The 21,440-nt window shown below is 64.6% G+C and overlaps 1 protein-coding gene across 13 annotated transcripts in view; it reads right to left on the reverse strand.

The window, feature by feature from the left end:
- The window catches only part of MEGF6 (multiple EGF like domains 6), a 114,458-nt gene that overhangs the window by 2,841 nt on the left and 90,177 nt on the right, over positions 1–21,440 (reverse strand). For 7 of the 13 annotated variants that reach the window (XM_062593577.1, XM_062593580.1, XM_062593575.1 and 4 more), the window contains 17 exons: positions 18,541–18,666; positions 16,113–16,244; positions 10,362–10,490; positions 9,832–9,963; positions 9,314–9,442; positions 8,795–8,962; positions 7,727–7,855; positions 3,865–3,993; positions 3,285–3,413; positions 2,559–2,690; positions 2,212–2,340; positions 1,617–1,745; positions 1,385–1,513; positions 1,152–1,280; positions 864–992; positions 653–781; positions 41–172 (listed from right to left, as the gene is read on the reverse strand). In XM_062593577.1, coding sequence (XP_062449561.1) covers positions 41–172; positions 653–781; positions 864–992; positions 1,152–1,280; positions 1,385–1,513; positions 1,617–1,745; positions 2,212–2,340; positions 2,559–2,690; positions 3,285–3,413; positions 3,865–3,993; positions 7,727–7,855; positions 8,795–8,962; positions 9,314–9,442; positions 9,832–9,963; positions 10,362–10,490; positions 16,113–16,244; positions 18,541–18,666 — 2,241 coding nt within the window. Of the gene's footprint in view, positions 1–40; positions 173–296; positions 461–652; positions 782–863; positions 993–1,151; positions 1,281–1,384; positions 1,514–1,616; positions 1,746–2,211; positions 2,341–2,558; positions 2,691–3,284; positions 3,414–3,864; positions 3,994–7,726; positions 7,856–8,794; positions 8,963–9,313; positions 9,443–9,831; positions 9,964–10,361; positions 10,491–16,112; positions 16,245–18,540; positions 18,667–21,440 lie in introns of those variants that run through there. The other 6 variants (XM_062593578.1, XM_062593585.1, XM_062593579.1 and 3 more) reach the window with 6 other exon arrangements.

The following is a 21,440-nucleotide window of genomic DNA, read 5'->3' on the forward strand; positions in this document are numbered from 1 at the left end:
ATCGGTAACTACTCACCGTGGCGCCGAGCCTACATATTACCTTCGTGACACGTAGGTCCTAGGTACCCGTGCCCGCAAAGGCACCGGCCGTTGCGCCCATCGCAGTGGGCGCTGCGGGCGGCACAGTCGCAGGCGAGCGCGCAGTCCGGGCCGTACCTGCTCCTTCGGCAGTCTGCGGGAGCGGAGGGACGAGCGGGCAGGAGGCGGCCACAACGGCAGCGCGGGTCGGCACCGGAGCCGCACCGCTCCGAACGCTTCTCGTTGCCCAGCACGCGGCGAACGCTTGCGGTGGAGGCCGAGGGAAAGACGAGGCAGAACGTTTCTAGCCTCAAGAGCCCCCCCGAGCCCAAGGGCTGCTCTCAAGCTCTCACTGGCAGGGGGTACGCCGCCTGCGCTTGCTCCTCCGCCTTTTGGCTCCGGAAAGCTAAATAAGGAGGGCGCGGCGGGGGGATGCCCCCAGCTACGACCACAAATAGAGGCTGAAGCGATGACCGTCACCGCTCAGGTGCCACCTTACTCTTCGAGGAGACAGGCAAGGAAGGAAAGCCCCGTCTGAGGTTTCCTCACCAACAGGGCGGCCTGTGCGGCCATTTCGGCCTGCATTGCCAGTCCGCTCGCGCACGTCACCCCCCCGAGCCGCAGCTAAGCTCACCTGCGCCACATCTAACGCCGGTTTTTCCAGGGGGACACAAGCAGCGCCCGGTGGCTGGATCGCAGGGTGCGTTCCCCTCGCAGTCGCAGTAGTGCTGGCACCCCTCTCCGTACGTGCCCTCCGCGCAGCCTGCCGAGCGAGACGGAGGAGATGCGGCGCACAGTGGAAGACCACGGCTGAGGGTCTGGTAAAGCGCGGCAGCAACCGGCACCTGTCTGGCAGCGCTCGCCGCGGAAGCCGGCAGGACAGCGGCAGCGGCCGCTCGCGGGGTCGCACGGCGCGCCGTGCTCGCAGTCGCACCGCTCCCGGCAGCCGGCTCCGTGGAAGCCCGCGGGACAGCCTGGGACGGGAGAGCTGATCAGCAGGCAGCGGCGGCTTCGGCGGAGGCTCGCCCGCGGCCGGCGGCCCCCCCGCCCCGAGCGCAGGACGCCGCGGCTCCCCGCCGAGCCGCCCGCCGTCGCGCAGCGGCAGGAGCCGCGGCCGCGCTGCCGCGACTCACTGTGCTCGCACAGGTGCCCGTAGCGGCCGGCGGCGCAGCGGCAGGCTCCCGTCGCCCGGTCGCACGTCGCGTTGTTCTGGCAGGCGCAGCTGTGCCGGCAGTCGGCGCCGAACCTGCCCGGGGGGCACTCTGCGGGCACGGGCGGCGGCGGGCTCGGCGGGTGCTCGGCGCGGCCGGGGGGCAGCCCTGCCCCTCCGCGGCACCGGCGCAGACCGAGCCCGGGCGAGGCTCACCTAACTCACAGGCTGGCCCCGTCCAGCCGAGCGCGCAGGCGCAGGACCCGTCAGCCGCGTCGCAGAGCCCGCCGTTGCGGCAGGAGCAGCGCTGCTGGCAGCCCGGCCCGTACCGCTGCTTCGGGCAGCCTGCGGGACGAGAGGCGGGCAGCGGCGGGCGCGCAAGCAGCTCGCCCGGCGGGGCCCGCTGCCGGGCCCGGCTGCGATCCAGGACGCCGCGGCCGGCGCTTACCTCGCTCGCAGGTGGGGCCGGTCCTGCCCGGAGGGCACGCGCAGCGCCCCGAGACGTGGTGGCAGGCGGCTCCCCCCGCACAGAGGCACGCGTGGGCGCAGTCTCTGCCGTAGCGGCCGGCCGGGCAGCCTGCGGGACGAGAGCGGCGGCTGCCTCGCTGCTCGCGAGCACCGCGCGGCCGCCCGGAGCCTGCGAAGGACCGGCTTCGCAAGGGACGCGTGCGTCGAACGAGCAAGGCCAGGGCCACCCCGGCGCTGGTAGGAGCCCCCCCCCCCAATGCACGACGTGCCCGGCGGAGCAGGAACGGGCGCTAAGTTTCCTTCGCCCACAGAAGCAGAGCACCTCCAGCAGGGAGCCAGCAACCCGGGACGGCACGATGCAACGCCAGCGTGGCAGGCCTTCCGCGGAGAAGAACCCGCTCGGCCCGGAGGAGACGGAGCTGAGACCGGCTCTCACCTCCTGCAGCGCCGGCAAGCCCCGACCTGCCCGCGCGACTCGCAGCGGCGCCTGCCAGCGTCCGTCCCCCCCCCGCCCCGCAGCGAGCAAGCGCCTGCCGCGGCCCCGCGCTTCCCCTCCGGCGAGGCCGCGCACTCACGGGTGCCGCAGTCGGCGCCCACGTAGCCGGCCGGACAGCGGCACGTCCCCGAGGCGGCGTCGCACAGGCCCCCGTGCTGGCACCTGCACGGCCTTTCACAGCCGGGGCCGTACCAGCCCTCGGCGCACTCTGCGGAGAAAAAGAAAAAGCGTCGCACCCGGGCGCGAAGGGAGCGCGGGCAGCTGGAGGAGCCCAGCCCGCCGCGGCTTCGCAAAAGTCCCACAGTTCCCAAATGCAACCGAGGAACGGCTTGCGAGCCGAGCGGAGCCGAGCCAGCGGCCTCTGCGGGACGCTGCGCTCGAGCCAAGGGACCCGCGCGCCTCGGGGAGCGCGCAGCCCGCACTCACGCAGCTGGCAGCCCGGGCCCCGGTAGCCAGGCGCGCAGACACACTCCCCCGTGACCGGGTGGCAGTCCTGGTTCGCGCCGGGACACCGGCAGCTCTGCCCGCAGCTCTCGCCAAAGGTCCCGGGCCGGCAGGCTGTGGGGGAGACAGCAAGGCAGCACGACGCGGTCAGGGTGAGCTCTGCCCCCCGAACGCACGACGGTTTTTTCTCCCTCCCCCCCCTTTTAAAGCCGGCTTGAGAACGCTTTTTATTGCAGTGCAGGGTCTGTGCCGCGCCAAAGCCAAAAGGAGCCGGTCGCAGCGCGGGCGCAGTCCCGGGAACGACGCGGATGGGGCAGAAAACCGAGCGCCTGGAGGCGCTCCTTGCCTTCGGCAACGGCAGCCGTGCCTGCCCCAGCGCGCAGGGCTGCACGCTCCCGCCCCAGCACCAGAGCCAGCGCAGATACACCCACCGCCCCCGGGCTCCCTCCAGGTCTCATTGCTAATCCCCCCGATAAGCGCACCGCTCTGCCTTCCCGCCTGGCTCCCTGGGCTTTGCTGAGCTCCGTGGGCACGCACCCAGCTGCCACAATGCGAGTTACTCTCCGGCAAACCTTGCTGTTGGGTGTGGGGTGGGGTTTTTTTTTTTTTTCTTTTCTTATTTATTTTAAGCAGCAGTTGCCTGACCCACCGAGCGAGTTCCCAGCACCTGTCACCAGAACTGTAAGAGGACCGTTCCCTTCCTCGTACATTTTTCACATCCTGAACCTGTAAATCCCGGAGGGCAACTGCACTGGCCGGTGACGTGGTCGCAAGGCGCTCCCGGGGGACACGCACAGCGGCTGGCACAGTCCTTCCCGAACGAACCAGGCAGGCAGGCTGCGGGAAAACATGCAAGCAGACCTAAAAAAGTGTCTCGCCTGGATCTGAAGTGATTGTTGATGGCTGAAAGTGTCAGCAAGCACGCCGAGGCTCGGAAATAAAGCTCGATTAAAGGTTTAGCGCGACGCAGTTCTAGCCTGCTGTGAACCGCCAAAGGCATTTTCCCACTAAACGAATTAGCTAAAGGGCTGTTGTGTGCTACCTGGGTGACGTCTGTGCAGCAAATCACTAAGAAACTGGTGCCTAGTGAGCAAACCTCAAAGCTTCTCTGCCGAACTTTCCAGGCGGCGTTTGTGCAGCCGCCCGGAAAGCGCGGCTTTTAGCACCATCAGCTCCCCAACACGTTTTGTTCCGATCTGTAACTAACTCTTGGGAAAAAGAACGGGTCCCTCCGGCTCCCGGAGGCACGACTGCACCAAGCTCCGCCGGCCGAAGGGCTGCCGCTCACCTTCCTCGCAGCGCCGGCCCCTCCAGCCCCGGGGGCAGTCGCACGTGCCCGTGACGTGGTGGCACGGCACCTCGTCCCCGCAGTCGCAGTGCTCTTCGCAGCGCGCTCCGAACAGCCCCTCCGGGCAAGCTGCGGGGATGCAAACACAGGAGAGAGGGCGAGTCGTGCAGAACGGGTGCCGGCGGTCTTACTTCGCAGCGCACCTCTGAGCGCACAAATCTGCTTTTTTCTGGCCCTTCCGCTCCTGCAAGGCAGAGGCAGCGTTGCGCCAAGCCGGGTGGGATCTGCGAGCCTGCAGAGGTGGCACCGTGCGGGGCAGAGGTGCCGCTGGGGCGACCAGCGCACTCTCGTCCCCGTTTCGGTGGAGACGGGCAGGACGAGCCGGCCAGCTCTGGCGGCTGCAGTCCTTCACTCAGCCCGCAACAGGGACAGCAGGGGAACTAGCTGCGTCCTTAGGGGCTTCGGCTGCAGGCCGACAGCACGCCCTCCAACCTCCACTGCTGTCAGAACACGCGTGGCTGAGCATCGCCACCAGTCAAGCCCTGGACTCTCCGCCCAGACCTTCACCCAGAACTGAGCAAGACAACCCGTCCCAGCTGTTCATCTGCCACGGAGGAGAGCTGTCCAGCGGAACAAGCTCACGTCAAAGAGGCCATCGGAGAGCCTCCAGAGAGCGAGACCAGTGCTGCTCAAAGTACAAGAGAGCGGAGCGCTGGAGCTCACCGGCCGTGCCCAGACGGCAAGCCTGGCACCCCGGGGCGCACTCCAAAGCCACGGGCTCCTCTGCTCCGCAGGATCGAATTCAGCCCCGAATGAGCCAGGACCACCACTGACATTTGCAGCGGTCTGCAGACTCGCCTCGGGGGCGACCTCGGCACAGCTTGCTGAAAGCGTCACCTCACTGCTCTCTCGGAGACAGGCTGGATGACGTTAGAAGCCTTGCAGGAGTCAGAGCCAAGATGAAACCAGCTCCTGGAGAGCAAAGGGCCGAGCCACCCAACAGAGAGCCAAAGGGAGCTGTGACCAAAGCAACCTGGCCCTTGTGTAAACACTCTCTCCTGCCTAATTTGGTGTGAAGTCTCTCTCTGTGTCAAATCTCTTCGGAAGTGCTAGTTCTGGCACTGTTCGATGAGAGCTGGGTGCCAGCACAACGTATGCTCAATGGCTGCAATGGTTTAGTTTTGCTGTGGCTTCTGTTGTCAGAGAAGTACCTGGTTCCTGCAGAGCACGCACACCAAGTAATATATGCAGTGCATACACTACCAGGTAATATATGCAATATATACAACAGTTTTAGCATTACAAAGGCCAAACCTATAATGCTAATCTGCAGTTCTGCATCATGAGTGAGTGCACAAATTCCATCATTTCTCATGCAACTGTCGAAACAGGTTTCTTGTCTGTGCAAGAGCCCAGTTTGCATACGCGGCTGTGATGGGAGCGTGGGCACACAGCGCGCACAGCTAGGCAGCTATTTGCACATATACTTATTTTGAAGCATAGCCCTTTAGGAAGCCAAACAGAGGATTCCAGCTTTTGTTAAAAATGTTTATAAAACTGCTGAATTTTGGGGGTGACTTTCATTTATAGCTAAAAGAAATCATAAAAATGGAATTCTGCAGATGTGGTCAGCGCAAGCAGCCCTGGGCAGGGTGCGGTAGGAAAAGTCCTTGTGCGGTGCAGTGTCGCTGCAAATTGCCATTCCGGTTACGGTGACCGGAATCACAGCGGCACTTGGAAGCCCAAAGCAGCCTGAAAGCCAGCCCTGGCAACCTCAGCCCCGCCGGCTAAAGCTGACTCGTGCGAAGGGAGCTCCCGAAGAGGAGGACTGCGGGCGCAGGGTCTTGAGAGCACGTGGCACGTGCGCTGAGGCTGACCTCGGTGGGCACAGAGACCCACAGGGCTCGCTTTCGGCTGGCGAATCTACCAGCCCAAGGCATCACGACCCCGACGGGGGAGAAGCCAGGGCCCTCTTCTCGGTGTGTGATGCTTGATCAGCGCTCGGCTGCTGCTCTCAGTAAGGCCAACAGCCTTTTCAACGCTTGCTCATAGCAAAGGGATTGCCGGGTACGTGTTACATTTAGCGATACAGTGAACACAAGAGTCTGTAGAATGACAGACGGGATTATTTGCTGGCGCTTGGGACCAAAGCCAGGCATTTAGGGTCAGCGCAATCCAGCCAGAGGCCCGTAAGCGTGGAAGCCAGAACAGACAGGCGATATCTTCAGCTGCCGGTAAAATAAATGAGCTTTTGTTTTTACTGCGTCGGCTTCTGTGTCGGGCTGATGCCGGGGGAACCCGCGGCCCGGCGCTGCGGCCCCGCGCGGGTGCCCGGGAGCAGGGCAGCGGCCTCGGGCCGGTGAGAGGCTAACGATGATCCCGGCACGAGCGTTTGCCAGGCTTCTCCGCCTCGCTGTTTTGCCCTGCGCAGAGTTTTGCTAGGAAGCCTATTGCCTGCTGAAGGAGGAAACGCAGGGGAAGACCGGCGCAGCTGGCCGAGCAGGCAGACGGAGAACCGGGGCGCTCAACGGCTTGCTCGCAGAAAGCAGCCCGGATGCCTCTCCTCTGCGGAGTCCTTGGCCGTGACACGGAGGAGCAGCAGCAAAGCTCTCCTCACCCTGCCCCGTCTGATCTGCCTTCCGGATCATTGTGGGAGGCTTCTCAAGTTAGGAAGAGCCACCCTACGGAGTGCTGGAAGATCCGACACAGTGATAAAGGGAGGAAAGGGAGAGCTCCCAAAACCTGCCGCGCTGCTCCGAAGGCTCAGGGAAGTCCCAGAGAGGTGGCATTAGGCAAGCGGCAGCGCTGGAGGTTTAACCCACCGGAACAGAGAGGGTGGCTTTGGCTCAGCTGCCAGACTACATGCTTTTCAATTCCCTCACCGCCTAAATAAGGCTTGGCGAAGGGTTGCTATGAGCCTGGCTTCCTCAAAGGCCATACGAAGCAGCCTTTCGTAACAGCAAACTTGGACGAGATGCACGAGCCAGCGAACTCCGCCTGGCCTGCGTTTTCCTGTGTTTGCTCTCCCGTTAGCGGAGGAATTTGTGTTCACTTTCCTCGTCCTGCAGGGAGGTTCACAACCCGGTGTTTTGTTATTCCTCACCCTGCCGCAGTCGGCGTGAGCTGGGAAGTCCCAAACCAGGACAGACCACAGCCCTGCCAGGCCCAGTGACGGCTAGCGGTAGGTAAGCAGAGCCAGAATACAAACTTTAGGACCTGTGCTTCTGTTTCGGAAACACTTCCTTAAAAGAGAGGCCAGCAGAAGAACCACTTAGTGGCACAGAATTTAAACAACCCACCAGTGTGTCCGATTTCTTTGGTGACAGCAAATACATAAAGCAAGAAAGATTAGGTGAGTCAGCAGCTGTGAAAGATGCTCAGCTGGTAATCAACAATTTCAGTCCTGGGTTGCAGAACATCCCCATCTTTTAGACCCAGGCAGAACCACGGCTTAGCAGCGAAAAAGCATGTAAGCACACAAGTAACTGTTGCTGTCTGCACAATTTCATCGAGCTCGCTCGAAAGCACTGCTGGCCGAGCGTCCGAACGCTCAGTGCAGTGGAAGACGGAGCCTTATTCTACGGGCTGCTGCAAGCTGCGAGCCAGGCAATTGCTGGTGCTCTCCAAGAGGGTAACTTTTTGGCTTCAGAGGTCAAAAATTCATTGGGAACGGATTAGTAAAGTGCTGCACAACTAAGAATGATCTTATTTGCAGCCTTGTCCTGCTCTCACACTGCCCCAGCTCCTTGTCACCCTACTGGAAACTCTGACCGGCCCGGAGAGATGGCATTTTTAGCACAGTTTTCCCTCACGATGAGGAAGCAGACAATCTGGATTATAAAGCGACAATAAGCTGCGTTACCTTCCTGGCATGTGGGTCCTGTCCATCCAGCTGCACAGAGACATTGGCCACTAGCACGGTCGCAGGTCGCGTTGTTGGAACAGTTGCACGTCTGACTGCAGTCCTCGCCGTAGCTGTTCTCCTGGCACGCTTCATGGAATCACAAGTAGGCATAACTATTAGACAACCGGTATTAATTACATCATCCCGACGCCTACTAACGATCCAAAATACACCGGTCTGGAAGAAGAACCAACAACCGACTGACCCAAACGGGTGCCTGGAAACGCTGGAACGGCTGTGCGAGCTGGTTTTTGCGGCGTCATGGAGAAACAACAGCTGTATTCTGCGCAGGGCTGACATTCACGCAGCCACGCACACACAAGCGCTGCTCTTACTGTCAGCGTTACATCATCTTACCTACTAGGAAACCGTTTTGCCCCAGCCCCCGTCACATGCGACAACAGTTGCTCAGGCAGAGCCATCCAAAGCTTTCGGCGGTACCCCCCCTCCCGCCCCGGGCAGAGCGTATCTGCCAAAAGAGTCCCCGACGGCTGGCAGTCTGCTTCAGATAAACACTTAGCAATCCGGGGCCAAAGCTCCTCTGAACTGCTCTAGTCCGTACAGCTTGGCTAAGAACCCTGTAAGAACAGACTCTTCTGAGATTTTCTGGTATTTCCTCCTTGGCATCATAGTAGACGCAGCACAAAAAATTGTCCGTCTTGGCGCTTACACTCCTGGACCTGGCCAGAATCTGGCAGTATCAGGCAAATGTCAAAAGAGATGCAAAAATGGCAAAAGCCAAGTCAGCATTTTAGTGCTCCCTCAGGGCTGGACTTATATAAGACAGTGGGGCTCACCCTTTCTGTTCGGCAGTGCTATTCTTAGCAACAAAAATACGATTAAATAAAAGCACCCGAGCCGTGCGAGCAGCCCCGCGGAGGGAAAACGAGCGCAGCAGGAAGAGACCGCGACGCCTGCTTGCAGCGCGGCTTCTACGGGACGCACGCTCTTTGCAAACGTGCGCGCACACACACGCACAGACACACGCGAGAGCTGGGTTTTGGCCAGCTCCGCCGCCAGACGCACCTCGGCCGGACGAGAGCGCGAGGCCACCGCGACACCTACTCTGGTTACAGCTGGGGCCAGCCCAGCCCGGTGGGCAGCGGCACCGGCCCGTCGCGGGGTCGCAGCGGGCTCCGTTCAGACATTTGCAGGTTTCCTGACACTCTAGTCCGTAAAATCCATCCGGACAGGCTGTAAAAAACGAAAAAGAAAAGCCCTCAGCAAACGTCTCGATAAATGTCAGTCTGCACAGAGGCCGCGAAGCCTCCAAACAATGAGGAAATAGCTTTTTTGGTAGCTTTTTCTGCCGACAAAACGCCGTGCAAACGGGGCGGCTTCGCGGGTCTCCCGTCTCCCTGAGGAGCAGGTAGCAACGCGTGTTCGCTGCGGACGCTGAAGGCACCCAGCAAGGCTCTGGGGGCAGGACCGGCAAGGGCACGGGGCTTCCGCCCGCGCAGAGCCGAGCGGCTCGGGCAGCGCCGGCGTGCTCGGGCGGCCCCGGGGGCATCCTCCCGCGGAGCCCTGGCCTCCAGCCACACTCACCGCGCTCGCAGAACGTGCCTCTCCAGCCTGGGCTGCAGGTGCAGGCGCCGCTGACGTGGTCGCACACAGCCCCATTGCCACACTGGCACCGGTGGCGGCAGTTCAGCCCAAACCATCCTTCTGGGCACTCTAGCAAGCAAAAGCAGGAAAGCTTGAGGAGCGTGTCCCTCCCCGGCTTCTCCGGGAAGCTCTGCTAAGGGGGGGGGAGGTCAGGCTCCGAATGCAAATATCGGGATTTGGCAGCTGCTTTCTTATGGTGGCTGGGGGGCTCCACGCTGCTCCTTGCAGACGAGTGCCTGTGTCACCAAATCACCCACGGGAACAGGATTGGACCGGCAACGTCACAGCTTGGGCGTGGGAAGCGAATCTGTGCTGCTCAACCGGGGAACCACTGCGGGCGGAAGCTGTACCACGGCCTCTCTGCGACCTTCACAGATGCCTCCTGGACTGCCTGCCCGACGCCTTCCCCCCGCAAAGCAAACCCGCGCGATCTCACCGGGCTCGTCGGCAGCACTCACTCTGATCGCAGCGGCCTCCTGCGTACCCGGCTTCGCAGACGCACTGCCCCGTGGCCGCACTGCAGCTCCCGTCGCTGCTGCTGCAGTTGCAGGCGTGGGCACAGCCCGGCCCCCAGCGACCTGCGTCGCAGGCTGAAGCGGAGGAAAGAACACAGCCTTGGCGCCGCGCTCCCTCAGCTTCGCAGGCGAGCGAAGGCGCGAGGGCAGCTCCTCTGCCTCCCCGGGGCGCGGCTTGCATCGCTTGGGGCTGCTCGCGCCGGCGGCAGGCGACGCGCGGCCGCAGGCTCCCGGGAAGCGCAGTGCGGGCAGAGAGTTTCTGCCACTCCAGCGCACCTCCGACGTGAATTGATTCCGCAGGCAAGCCCGCGACAGGCAGGAAAACAGAACTGCGAGGAACTGGCCAGACAGAGCAGAGAAGCTTAAAGGATTTTGGAGAGAGATTTTTTCCGGCAGAGACACAGCACAGAGACGACGACGAACCGAATCACCGCTCAGCTTCACGCGGGTCAGAGCGGGCCGAGGGCAGGTACCTCTCCTGCAGTCATGGCCCGTCCAGCCAGGCGCACAGCTGCACCTCCCCGTCGCCGGGTCACAGTGTCCGTCGTTCCCACAGCTGCATCCCAGCTGGCAGTCTGGACCAAACCAGCCCGGCGGACACGCTGCCGAGGCAGACGGACACCAGCTGCAAACCGCTGCCGGGACGCTAGCGCAACAGCGTCAGTCCCGGCACGCCTTGCGGCACCGCTGCCCCTCGTCCGAGCGCCGACGCTCGGTTCGGGGCCCAACGGGCGCCGGCACTTGCGGATCTACGTCCCTCTCTTCTGACGTGAACAGTACCCACATTAACACAGGACTAGAGGGCTTCCAAGGGATGCGCCCAGTCCGCGCCCCCAAGCACGCTGCAGGAGCGCCCACAGCGAGCGCTGCGCTGCCGAGCGCGGTGCCGGCCGACGGACAACGGGGCGCTCCCCGCACCGCAGCGCTCCCCGCACCGCAGCGCGCTCCCCGCACCGCACCGCGCTCCCAGCACCGCAGCGCTCCCCGCACCGCAGCGCTCCCAGCACCGCAGCGCGCTCCCCGCACTGCAGCGCTCCCCGCACCGCAGCGCTCCCAGCACCGCGGCGCGCTCCCCGCACCGCAGCGCTCCCCGCACCGCAGCGCGCTCTCCGCACCGCAGCGCTCCCCGCACCACAGCGCTCCCCGCACCGCAGCGCGCTCCCCGCACTGCAGCGCTCCCCGCACCGCAGCGCTCCCCGCACCGCAGCGCTCCCCGCACCGCAGCGCGCTCTCCGCACCGCAGCGCTCCCCGCACCACAGCGCTCCCAGCACCGCAGCGCGCTCCCCGCACCGCAGCGCTCCCCGCACCGCAGCGCTCCCCGCACCGCAGCGCGCTCTCCGCACCGCAGCGCTCCCCGCACTGCAGCGCTCCCCGCACCGCAGCGCTCCCCGCACCGCAGCGCTCCCCGCACCGCAGCGCGCTCTCCGCACCGCAGCGCTCCCCGCACCACAGCGCTCCCAGCACCGCAGCGCGCTCCCCGCACCGCAGCGCTCCCCGCACCGCAGCGCTCCCCGCACCGCAGCGCGCTCTCCGCACCGCAGCGCTCCCCGCACCGCAGCGCTCCCAGCACCGCAGCGCGCTCCCCGCACTGCAGCGCTCCCCGCACCGCAGCGCTCCCCGCACCGCAGCGCTCCCAGCACCGCGGCGCGCTCCCCGCACCGCAGCGCTCCCCGCACCGCAGCGCGCTCTCCGCACCGCAGCGCTCCCCGCACCACAGCGCTCCCCACACCGCAGCGCGCTCCCCGCACCGCAGCGCGCTCCCCGCACCGCAGCGCTCCCCGCACCGCAGCGCGCTCTCCGCACCGCAGCGCTCCCCGCACCACAGCGCTCCCCGCACCGCAGCGCGCTCCCCGCACTGCAGCGCTCCCCGCACCGCAGCGCGCTCCCAGCACCGCAGCGCTCCCAGCACCGCAGCACGCTCTCCGCACCGCAGCGCTCCCCGCACCGCAGCGCGCTCCCAGCACCGCAGCGCTCCCAGCACCGCAGCGCTCCCCGCACCGCAGCGCTCCCAGCACCGCAGCGCTCCCCGCACCGCAGCGCTCCCCGCACCGCAGCGCGCTCCCAGCACCGCAGCGCTCCCCGCACCGCAGCGCTCCCCGCACCGCAGCGCTCCCAGCACCGCAGCGCTCCCCGCACCGCAGCGCTTCCCGCACCGCAGCGCGCTCCCCGCACCGCAGCGCTCCCAGCACCGCAGCGCTCCCCGCACCGCAGCGCTCCCCGCACCGCAGCGCGCTCCCAGCACCGCAGCGCTCCCCGCACCGCAGCGCTCCCAGCACCGCAGCGCTCCCCGCACCGCAGCGCTTCCCGCACCGCAGCGCGCTCCCCGCACCGCAGCGCTCCCAGCACCGCAGCGCTCCCCGCACCGCAGCGCTCCCAGCACCGCGGCGCGCTCCCCGCACCGCGGCGCGCTCCCCGCACCGCAGCGCTCCCCGCACCGCAGCGCTCCCAGCACCGCAGCGCTCCCAGCACCGCAGCACGCTCTCCGCACCGCAGCGCTCCCCGCACCGCAGCGCTCCCCGCAGCGCAGCGCTCCCCGCACCGCAGCGCGCTCCCCGCACCGCAGCGCTCCCCGCACCGCAGCGCTCCCAGCACCGCAGCGCTCCCCGCACCGCAGCGCTCCCCGCACCGCAGCGCGCTCCCCGCACCGCAGCGCTCCCCGCACCGCAGCGCTCCCCGCACCGCAGCGCGCTCCCCGCACCGCAGCGCTCCCAGCACCGCGGCGCGCTCCCCGCACCGCAGCGCTCCCAGCACCGCAGCGCTCCCCGCACCGCAGCGCTCCCCGCAGCGCAGCGCTCCCCGCAGCGCAGCGCTCCCCGCACCGCAGCGCGCTCCCCGCACCGCAGCGCTCCCCGCACCGCAGCGCGCTCCCAGCACCGCAGCGCTCCCCGCACCGCAGCGCTCCCCGCACCGCAGCGCTCCCAGCACCGCAGCGCTCCCCGCACCGCAGCGCTTCCCGCACCGCAGCGCGCTCCCCGCACCGCAGCGCTCCCAGCACCGCAGCGCTCCCCGCACCGCAGCGCTCCCCGCACCGCAGCGCGCTCCCAGCACCGCAGCGCTCCCCGCACCGCAGCGCTCCCAGCACCGCAGCGCTCCCCGCACCGCAGCGCTTCCCGCACCGCAGCGCGCTCCCCGCACCGCAGCGCTCCCAGCACCGCAGCGCTCCCCGCACCGCAGCGCTCCCAGCACCGCGGCGCGCTCCCCGCACCGCGGCGCGCTCCCCGCACCGCAGCGCTCCCCGCACCGCAGCGCTCCCAGCACCGCAGCGCTCCCAGCACCGCAGCACGCTCTCCGCACCGCAGCGCTCCCCGCACCGCAGCGCTCCCCGCAGCGCAGCGCTCCCCGCACCGCAGCGCGCTCCCAGCACCGCAGCGCTCCCCGCACCGCAGCGCTCCCCGCACCGCAGCGCTCCCAGCACCGCAGCGCTCCCCGCACCGCAGCGCTTCCCGCACCGCAGCGCGCTCCCCGCACCGCAGCGCTCCCAGCACCGCAGCGCTCCCCGCACCGCAGCGCTCCCCGCACCGCAGCGCGCTCCCAGCACCGCAGCGCTCCCCGCACCGCAGCGCTCCCAGCACCGCAGCGCTCCCCGCACCGCAGCGCTTCCCGCACCGCAGCGCGCTCCCCGCACCGCAGCGCTCCCAGCACCGCAGCGCTCCCCGCACCGCAGCGCTCCCAGCACCGCGGCGCGCTCCCCGCACCGCGGCGCGCTCCCCGCACCGCAGCGCTCCCCGCACCGCAGCGCTCCCAGCACCGCAGCGCTCCCAGCACCGCAGCACGCTCTCCGCACCGCAGCGCTCCCCGCACCGCAGCGCTCCCCGCAGCGCAGCGCTCCCCGCACCGCAGCGCGCTCCCCGCACCGCAGCGCTCCCCGCACCGCAGCGCTCCCAGCACCGCAGCGCTCCCCGCACCGCAGCGCTCCCCGCACCGCAGCGCGCTCCCCGCACCGCAGCGCTCCCCGCACCGCAGCGCTCCCCGCACCGCAGCGCGCTCCCCGCACCGCAGCGCTCCCAGCACCGCGGCGCGCTCCCCGCACCGCAGCGCTCCCAGCACCGCAGCGCTCCCCGCACCGCAGCGCTCCCCGCAGCGCAGCGCTCCCCGCAGCGCAGCGCTCCCCGCACCGCAGCGCGCTCCCCGCACCGCAGCGCTCCCCGCACCGCAGCGCGCTCCCAGCACCGCAGCGCTCCCCGCACCGCAGCGCTCCCCGCACCGCAGCGCTCCCAGCACCGCAGCGCTCCCCGCACCGCAGCGCTTCCCGCACCGCAGCGCGCTCCCCGCACCGCAGCGCTCCCAGCACCGCAGCGCTCCCCGCACCGCAGCGCTCCCCGCACCGCAGCGCGCTCCCAGCACCGCAGCGCTCCCCGCACCGCAGCGCTCCCAGCACCGCAGCGCTCCCCGCACCGCAGCGCTTCCCGCACCGCAGCGCGCTCCCCGCACCGCAGCGCTCCCAGCACCGCAGCGCTCCCCGCACCGCAGCGCTCCCAGCACCGCGGCGCGCTCCCCGCACCGCGGCGCGCTCCCCGCACCGCAGCGCTCCCCGCACCGCAGCGCTCCCAGCACCGCAGCGCTCCCAGCACCGCAGCACGCTCTCCGCACCGCAGCGCTCCCCGCACCGCAGCGCTCCCCGCAGCGCAGCGCTCCCCGCACCGCAGCGCGCTCCCCGCACCGCAGCGCTCCCCGCACCGCAGCGCTCCCAGCACCGCAGCGCTCCCCGCACCGCAGCGCTCCCCGCACCGCAGCGCGCTCCCCGCACCGCAGCGCTCCCCGCACCGCAGCGCTCCCCGCACCGCAGCGCGCTCCCCGCACCGCAGCGCTCCCAGCACCGCGGCGCGCTCCCCGCACCGCAGCGCTCCCAGCACCGCAGCGCTCCCCGCACCGCAGCGCTCCCCGCAGCGCAGCGCTCCCCGCACCGCAGCGCTCCCAGCACCGCAGCGCTCCCCGCACCGCAGCGCTCCCAGCACCGCAGCGCTCCCCGCACCGCAGCGCTCCCCGCACCGCAGCGCTCCCAGCACCGCAGCACGCTCTCCGCACCGCAGCGCTCCCCGCACCGCAGCGCTCCCCGCAGCGCAGCGCTCCCCGCACCGCAGCGCGCTCCCCGCACCGCAGCGCTCCCCGCACCGCAGCGCTCCCAGCACCGCAGCGCTCCCCGCACCGCAGCGCTCCCCGCACCGCAGCGCGCTCCCCGCACCGCAGCGCTCCCCGCACCGCAGCGCTCCCCGCACCGCAGCGCGCTCCCCGCACCGCAGCGCTCCCCGCACCGCAGCGCTCCCCGCACCGCAGCGCGCTCCCCGCACCGCAGCGCTCCCAGCACCGCGGCGCGCTCCCCGCACCGCAGCGCTCCCCGCACCGCAGCGCTCCCCGCAGCGCAGCGCTCCCCGCACCGCAGCGCGCTCCCCGCACCGCAGCGCTCCCCGCACCGCAGCGCTCCCAGCACCGCAGCGCTCCCAGCACCGCAGCGCTCCCCGCACCGCAGCGCGCTCCCAGCACCGCAGCGCTCCCAGCACCGCAGCGCGCTCCCCGCACCGCAGCGCTCCCAGCACCGCGGCGCGCTCCCCGCACCGCAGCGCTCCCAGCACCGCAGCGCTCCCCGCACCGCAGCGCGCTCTCCGCACCGCAGCGCTCCCAGCACCGCAGCGCGCTCCCAGCACCGCAGCGCTCCCCGCACCGCAGCGCTCCCCGCACCGCAGCGCGCTCCCCGCACCGCAGCGCTCCCAGCACCGCAGCGCTCCCAGCACCGCAGCGCTCCCCGCACCGCAGCGCGCTCCCCGCACCGCAGCGCTCCCAGCACCGCAGCGCGCTCCCCGCACCGCAGCGCTCCCCGCACCGCAGCGCGCTCCCCGCACCGCAGCGCTCCCCGCACCACAGCGCGCTCTCCGCACCGCAGCGCGCTCCCAGCACCGCAGCGCGCTCCCCGCACCGCAGCGCTCCCCGCACCACAGCGCGCTCTCCGCACCGCAGCGCGCTCCCAGCACCGCAGCGCGCTCCCCGCACCGCAGCGCTCCCCGCACCACAGCGCGCTCCCCGCACCGCGGCGCGCTCCCAGCACCGCGGCGCGCTCCCCGCACCGCAGCGCGCTCCCAGCACCGCAGCGCGCTCCCCGCACCGCAGCGCTCCCCGCACCGCAGCGCGCTCCCCGCACCGCAGCGCGCTCCCAGCCAGCCGGGGGGACCCCCGCAGCAGCCGGGCGCTCATCCGGACGCGACGGGCCCGGCTGGCGCACAGCACTCACCGTCCTGGCAGCGACTGCCGGTGTATCCCGGCGGACACAGGCACCTCCCGGCGGCGGGATCGCAGCTGGCGTTGTTGGCGCACGCAGGACAGATCTGCTGGCAGCCCGGGCCCCAGCGGCCTTCGGGGCAGGCTGGAGCACCGGCGGAGACAGGGCACAATCAGCGCATCGCCCCGGCTCGGAGAGCGCTCAGCAGAGCAAACGCTGCCGGCCCGGTGGCGGGGCGAGGGTTGCCTCCGCCCGCACAGCAGCAGCAGCAGCACGGCCCGCATCAGGGCAAGCTCCCCCCCACCACCCCAAGCAGGTGCTGCAAGGGCCACCACCTTTGCAGGGACCTGCAGAGGAGCACGAGGACAGGCACAAGCACCACTGGCAGTGCCGACCTCGGGCCAGGAGAGCCCAACGCTCGCTGCTGCTGCTGCCTTTTGTGTGGACAGAAGCAAAAACTAAAACCCACAGCATCCTAAAACCTGGGTGTTTTTTTGTTTTGTTTTGTTTTTCTGACCACAAAGAAATCTGGAAGAAACTGAAGAGACAGGTTCCCACGGCTGCTCCTGTATGACCCAAGTGAAGACTGGATGCTCTTTCAGCTGTGTGGAGCTGCATGTAGGCAAGACACCCGCCAGCTGCTGGGGCCAGCGCCACTTATGGAACAGTCTCTACAGTAATTTTGTCACCTCGCACTGTTCCTGTCTGGCTGAAACACTGCTCTCCTAGCAGCCAAAAAAGCTCCTTCTGTCCTGTCTGAATAAAGGAGGCAAAGCTTTTCCATACCCTGATCAGAAGCATCACACATTATCTGTGTCAGAGTGTCCACTGATGCCTTGCAAATTCAAAGTGCTAATCAAGCCTTTAGCTAACTTTGTCCTTTACGAGCAGCGCATGAGTTCAGCGTGTCTTCTTGACCAGGGTCAAGCAAATGGCATAGCTTCTCAGCCGCCAAGCTACCTCTGACAGGCATCTCGCACAGTGCTCCTCCAAAAAGAAAAACTGTTCATCTGCAGCCAAGGAATGTCGGTGGCAATGCTCCAGGTACAATTAGGAAGCTGGGATAGGACTTCTACAGTTCGGCTCCTAAACTTTCAGGGCTTTAACCTTTGCCTTTTTTTTTGCCAACCACCATGCACTATTGCCGTCAAGCTTCTGATTAAACACTGCGCAAGCTACATAATTCTGCAGACCAGCTGTGGATTATTTCCTTTGTGGACAACCAGGAGTGAATGGGCCACAATTTGGGAATTACTACCTGGAGAGCCCTTTGGAGACCCAAGGCACATGGAAATGATTAAGGTGCTGAAAAACCGCAGTGCAATACATGACCCTCAAGGGGAGCAAAGAAAGGACAGCATTAGAGCAGCTTGCAAACCCCCTGCATACCCAGAGAGCACATCGGAGCCTGAACCTTCGAGCAAGGCGCACGATGTGTCCCACCCTTTCTAAAAGCCCAGAGCCAGCCGCCGGTGGAGCCCAGAACACTGCCCAGCTGACGCAGTTTGGGGGGAGCCACTCTGGATCACATCCTAGACGCAGGACTGAGGCGTCTATTCTGCTGTGCACTGCAGCGGGCTCCCTGCCACGTCCGAGCTAAATGCAAAACACACCTGTTTGCTTGGGAACGTGCTGCCACCGGTAAGGACAGCATTGTTTTGTTTGTTTTATAAACAGCGTGCGCGTCTTCGGTAAGCGCTAATCTGATCTCACTCCAGCACTTCCATGTCAGTTCTGGATTTGCACCTACTTCTGGTAAGCTACAACTGCTCCTTGCTAGCAAATGCTGTTTCTGGCAAAGAGTCTTTACAGCTGCTGTCACTCTGCTAGACAGCACACTATTCAGCATTTCCCAGGCCTGCCTTTAGTTGCAAAAGAGAAGCAAAAGGCTCCGAACGATAAAGCTGGAATCCTTGTTTAACTGCTCCAGGGCCTCGAAAGAAGCCGGTCCCAAGCACAGAGTAAGTGCTGTGCACATGTGTTTTTACTGTCGCACAACAGAACCAGGCCGTTATACATGGAGAATATCTTCTAACTGCTGTAATACCACATGATGGATAAAAGTACAAGCTTTTAATTCAGGATTCTTTAGTTTTCCAGCAGTTAAAGAGTAATATCATAAAGTCAATGAAAAATACACATCTGTAAGGAAAGACTCCTTACCTATGTTTAAGGCAGCAACAACTGAACGTATCTTCTTTTTATTCACTGCATATATTGTTGCTTCCACGCTCATACTTCATTCAGCTTCAGAAACAGAGCTAAGCTAGCTGGTTCTACTGTCTAAGACTTACGATCTAAAGTTGTGTTTTTTTCTAGATTTCTATGAAGATGATCCCAGTTGTACTAGGTGCTTTTAAAAACGACCTCAACAAAAGAAAAAGCGGAGTGCCGGTCCAAATCCCCAGCCTCAGCTGCTCTGCTCCTGTCGTTTTCCTACCTTGTCCACAATCATGCCCCGTCCAGCCTGGCGCGCAGATGCACTTGCCAGTGGTGCGGTCGCAGGGAGATCCCCCGCACGAACAGGACAGCAGACAGTCAACGCCAAACTTCCCCTCTGGGCATCCTGCGGGCAGAAGAGCAGGGTGAGCACCGCGGGTTGCCGGGACGCAGCTTCCAAGGGAATATTCTCAGGCAATTGCTGATCAGATCCTGCACGGCCAAAGCAGAAAGCTTCGATTCCGTGAGGAAGTCACAGCTACTAAAGGCTGCCGTGTTGCAGAGGAAGGCTGCCTGGACGCGCTCACCGCTCACCACATTCCCCTGCAGCAAGGGGCCTCTGGCCTTTCACTGCCTTTATTTTTCTGTTTGAACGCCGTCGCCCTGGGGTCTTTGAACGAGCGACCCCTCGTACGGCAGCGGCCGATCACGCGCCCGCAGCCGAGGCTGTGTCAAAGCAGCAGCGGCTCGAGATCCAAAGCGGTACCAGCCCCCGGTTTTTGCACGGCTCTCTGAGAGCCTCTCGCCTGCGTGGCTGAACGCCCCAGGGACGCGGCAGGCGAGCCTTCGAGCAGCAGCTGCCACGGCACGTACACCGACGTAAAGCAAGAAGCGGCCCCAGCCCCGAGAGGAGCAGGCACGCTTCCTCCCCTCGGCTCCGAATGCCAGCGTGACGGCGCTGCCGTGGGAACGCCCGGCTCGCTTTCTGCCCCCAGCGACCCAATTTAGCAGCCAGCTAATTACGCGCAGACACAGGGCCTCAGACTCCACGAGCCTTAAATGCCACTTGAGTCCCTCAGAAGAGCCCCATGTTTGCAGTTCTTTTCGTCCGCAAAAGCCAACGTTTCGTAAGGCTTCGGCAGATATAAACACGCCAGCATTCAGAAATAACGAAGGAAAAAGCATACCAGCTCGTAGATTTAAAACGACACAGTGGAGATTTTTGTTATTCCTGCTCTTTGCTAATTGATGGCAGATGTTCATCTTCACCCTCTAATAATTTCCAGATCTGAACAACAGCCAACAGCCTACTATTTCAATACAAATATTTGTGTTATTTCCTGCGACTCTCCCCTAAAGGATTAAGCTCCTCTCCTATTCTTTTCAAAAATATCCCGGCCTGAAAGCGCCCGACACCCCCGAGCAGCTCAGCGGCGCCGGCGGCAGCGCGCGTCCTGCCACGTGGAGGACGGGAGGCCAGCAGCGGCCTCGGGAAAGGCCCCTGCCTCCTCGGCTGCCCGAACTCCGCGAGGAAGCGCGAGCTTTGCACAAGCTGCCTGCATCTCCACCGTCCGGTCACGTCATCCTTTTAGCGCTTGCTTAAGCAGCCTCGCTCCGGAGAAGGAGAAGGAGAAGAGCCCTCCGCCCCTCCCCGTCCCGCGCTCCACCGCACGGCGCGACCGGTGCCGCTGGCTTGCCCCGCGGGCACGGGTGGTGGGAGCAGCGCGATCCTTAGCGGTATCCTCCGGAAATGCCATTCGCACGTCCGGCACTGCAACGGGGAACCCAAGCAGAAAGCGAAGTATCCGCGGGTGCTGGGAACCCCCGACTAGTCCCCGGGCGCATTCAGACATGCGGTTCACTTACAGGGTGGGGAGAGCTACCAAGGTCGAATTTCGTGGAGAGTCTAAGGCTGGACGTTATCCCGACTTCCACTTACACTGAAAAAGCTTACAAAAAGGATCTCAAACGTTCTGGGGTCTATAACCTCCAGTCAGCTCTGTTTTTGACACAGCCACTTTTATTGCTGGATGGGATCAGGAAGAATATGAAAGTGAAGCTCTGTAACGGGGGGGGAAATAAAACAGAGGATAAGAAAACATTGAGTTGAGCTGGTGAAATTTATGAGTGAGATAGTGCCCGGGCTAGAATTGTTTCTGATTTCTGCAATTTATTTGCAAGGACTTGTTTTATTTAAACCAGAAACGAATGTACCCAATTTACTGGTGGGAGGATGCACCTGCCAGGAGGGTGAGCAGACCGCAGGGCATAAAGCACAGCACTGCAATTATCAGGATAAAGTGTTTGCTGCCGTTTGCTTTACAATGAGAAGGAGGATTGATAGGAATATAAGTAAAACTTGTTTTGCTTTATTGGAACTTTCTGTGACAACCTGCAGCTTTTGTTCTGACCGGAAGAACAGCCCTGCTCTATCTCTCAGGCTGTTACGCAAGATAACGCCACGCTCGCAGCTTCGGTAGGTTAGCAGTTGTAACTCCTGGGCTGGGTGTGCATGGAATGGAATGTTTGGTTAAAAATAGGCGAGCGCAAGAACTCCCGGGATGCTACAGTCAGGAGTTAGACACGGAACACCACAAGCCTCTGAATGCAGCACGTCTTTTCCACGCCTGCAATGTTTTGCATTTTCTCTTGGATCCAGCTGAAATGTGATTAAGAAGAAAACAACCTCGTGACAGAGGGAGGACGGCTTCTCAACTGTGGGCCACTTCTGAGGCTGGCACAAATTACTGTTTTCCAGCAACTGCGTTCATGTTTTGCAATCATCGCCTCTGCTTTCAGGCCAAAGAGTCATTGTCTTGAAGTTCACTCCAACAATTTCGCTGGAAAAAAAACCCCCAAGTGCTCTGACACCCCAAATATCTCCCAGGACTCCGCAAAGCTGCTCCCTCAGGGTCTGAGCACCACGCTGCCCACACACGGCCGAGTAGCTCAGTTATCGTGCTGCTGACTGGCCCTTTATCCGAAGAGCAGAACATTGGTAAGAGGCTCATACAGAGGCCAGAGTTTAAATCCTAACGTAAATGAAATACAGCATTTTTTTTCCCCCTTGCAGATCAAATAGAACTTTAATACGGAATAGAGAACGGAATGGAAAAATATGACACCGTTCTGCTTGGAAGTAAAAAGACATCAAAGGGGAGGAAAGATAACCAGATATAA

The sequence above is a fragment of the Rhea pennata genome, chromosome 22 (genome assembly GCF_028389875.1).
Source record: "Rhea pennata isolate bPtePen1 chromosome 22, bPtePen1.pri, whole genome shotgun sequence".
NCBI lineage: Eukaryota > Metazoa > Chordata > Aves > Rheiformes > Rheidae > Rhea > Rhea pennata.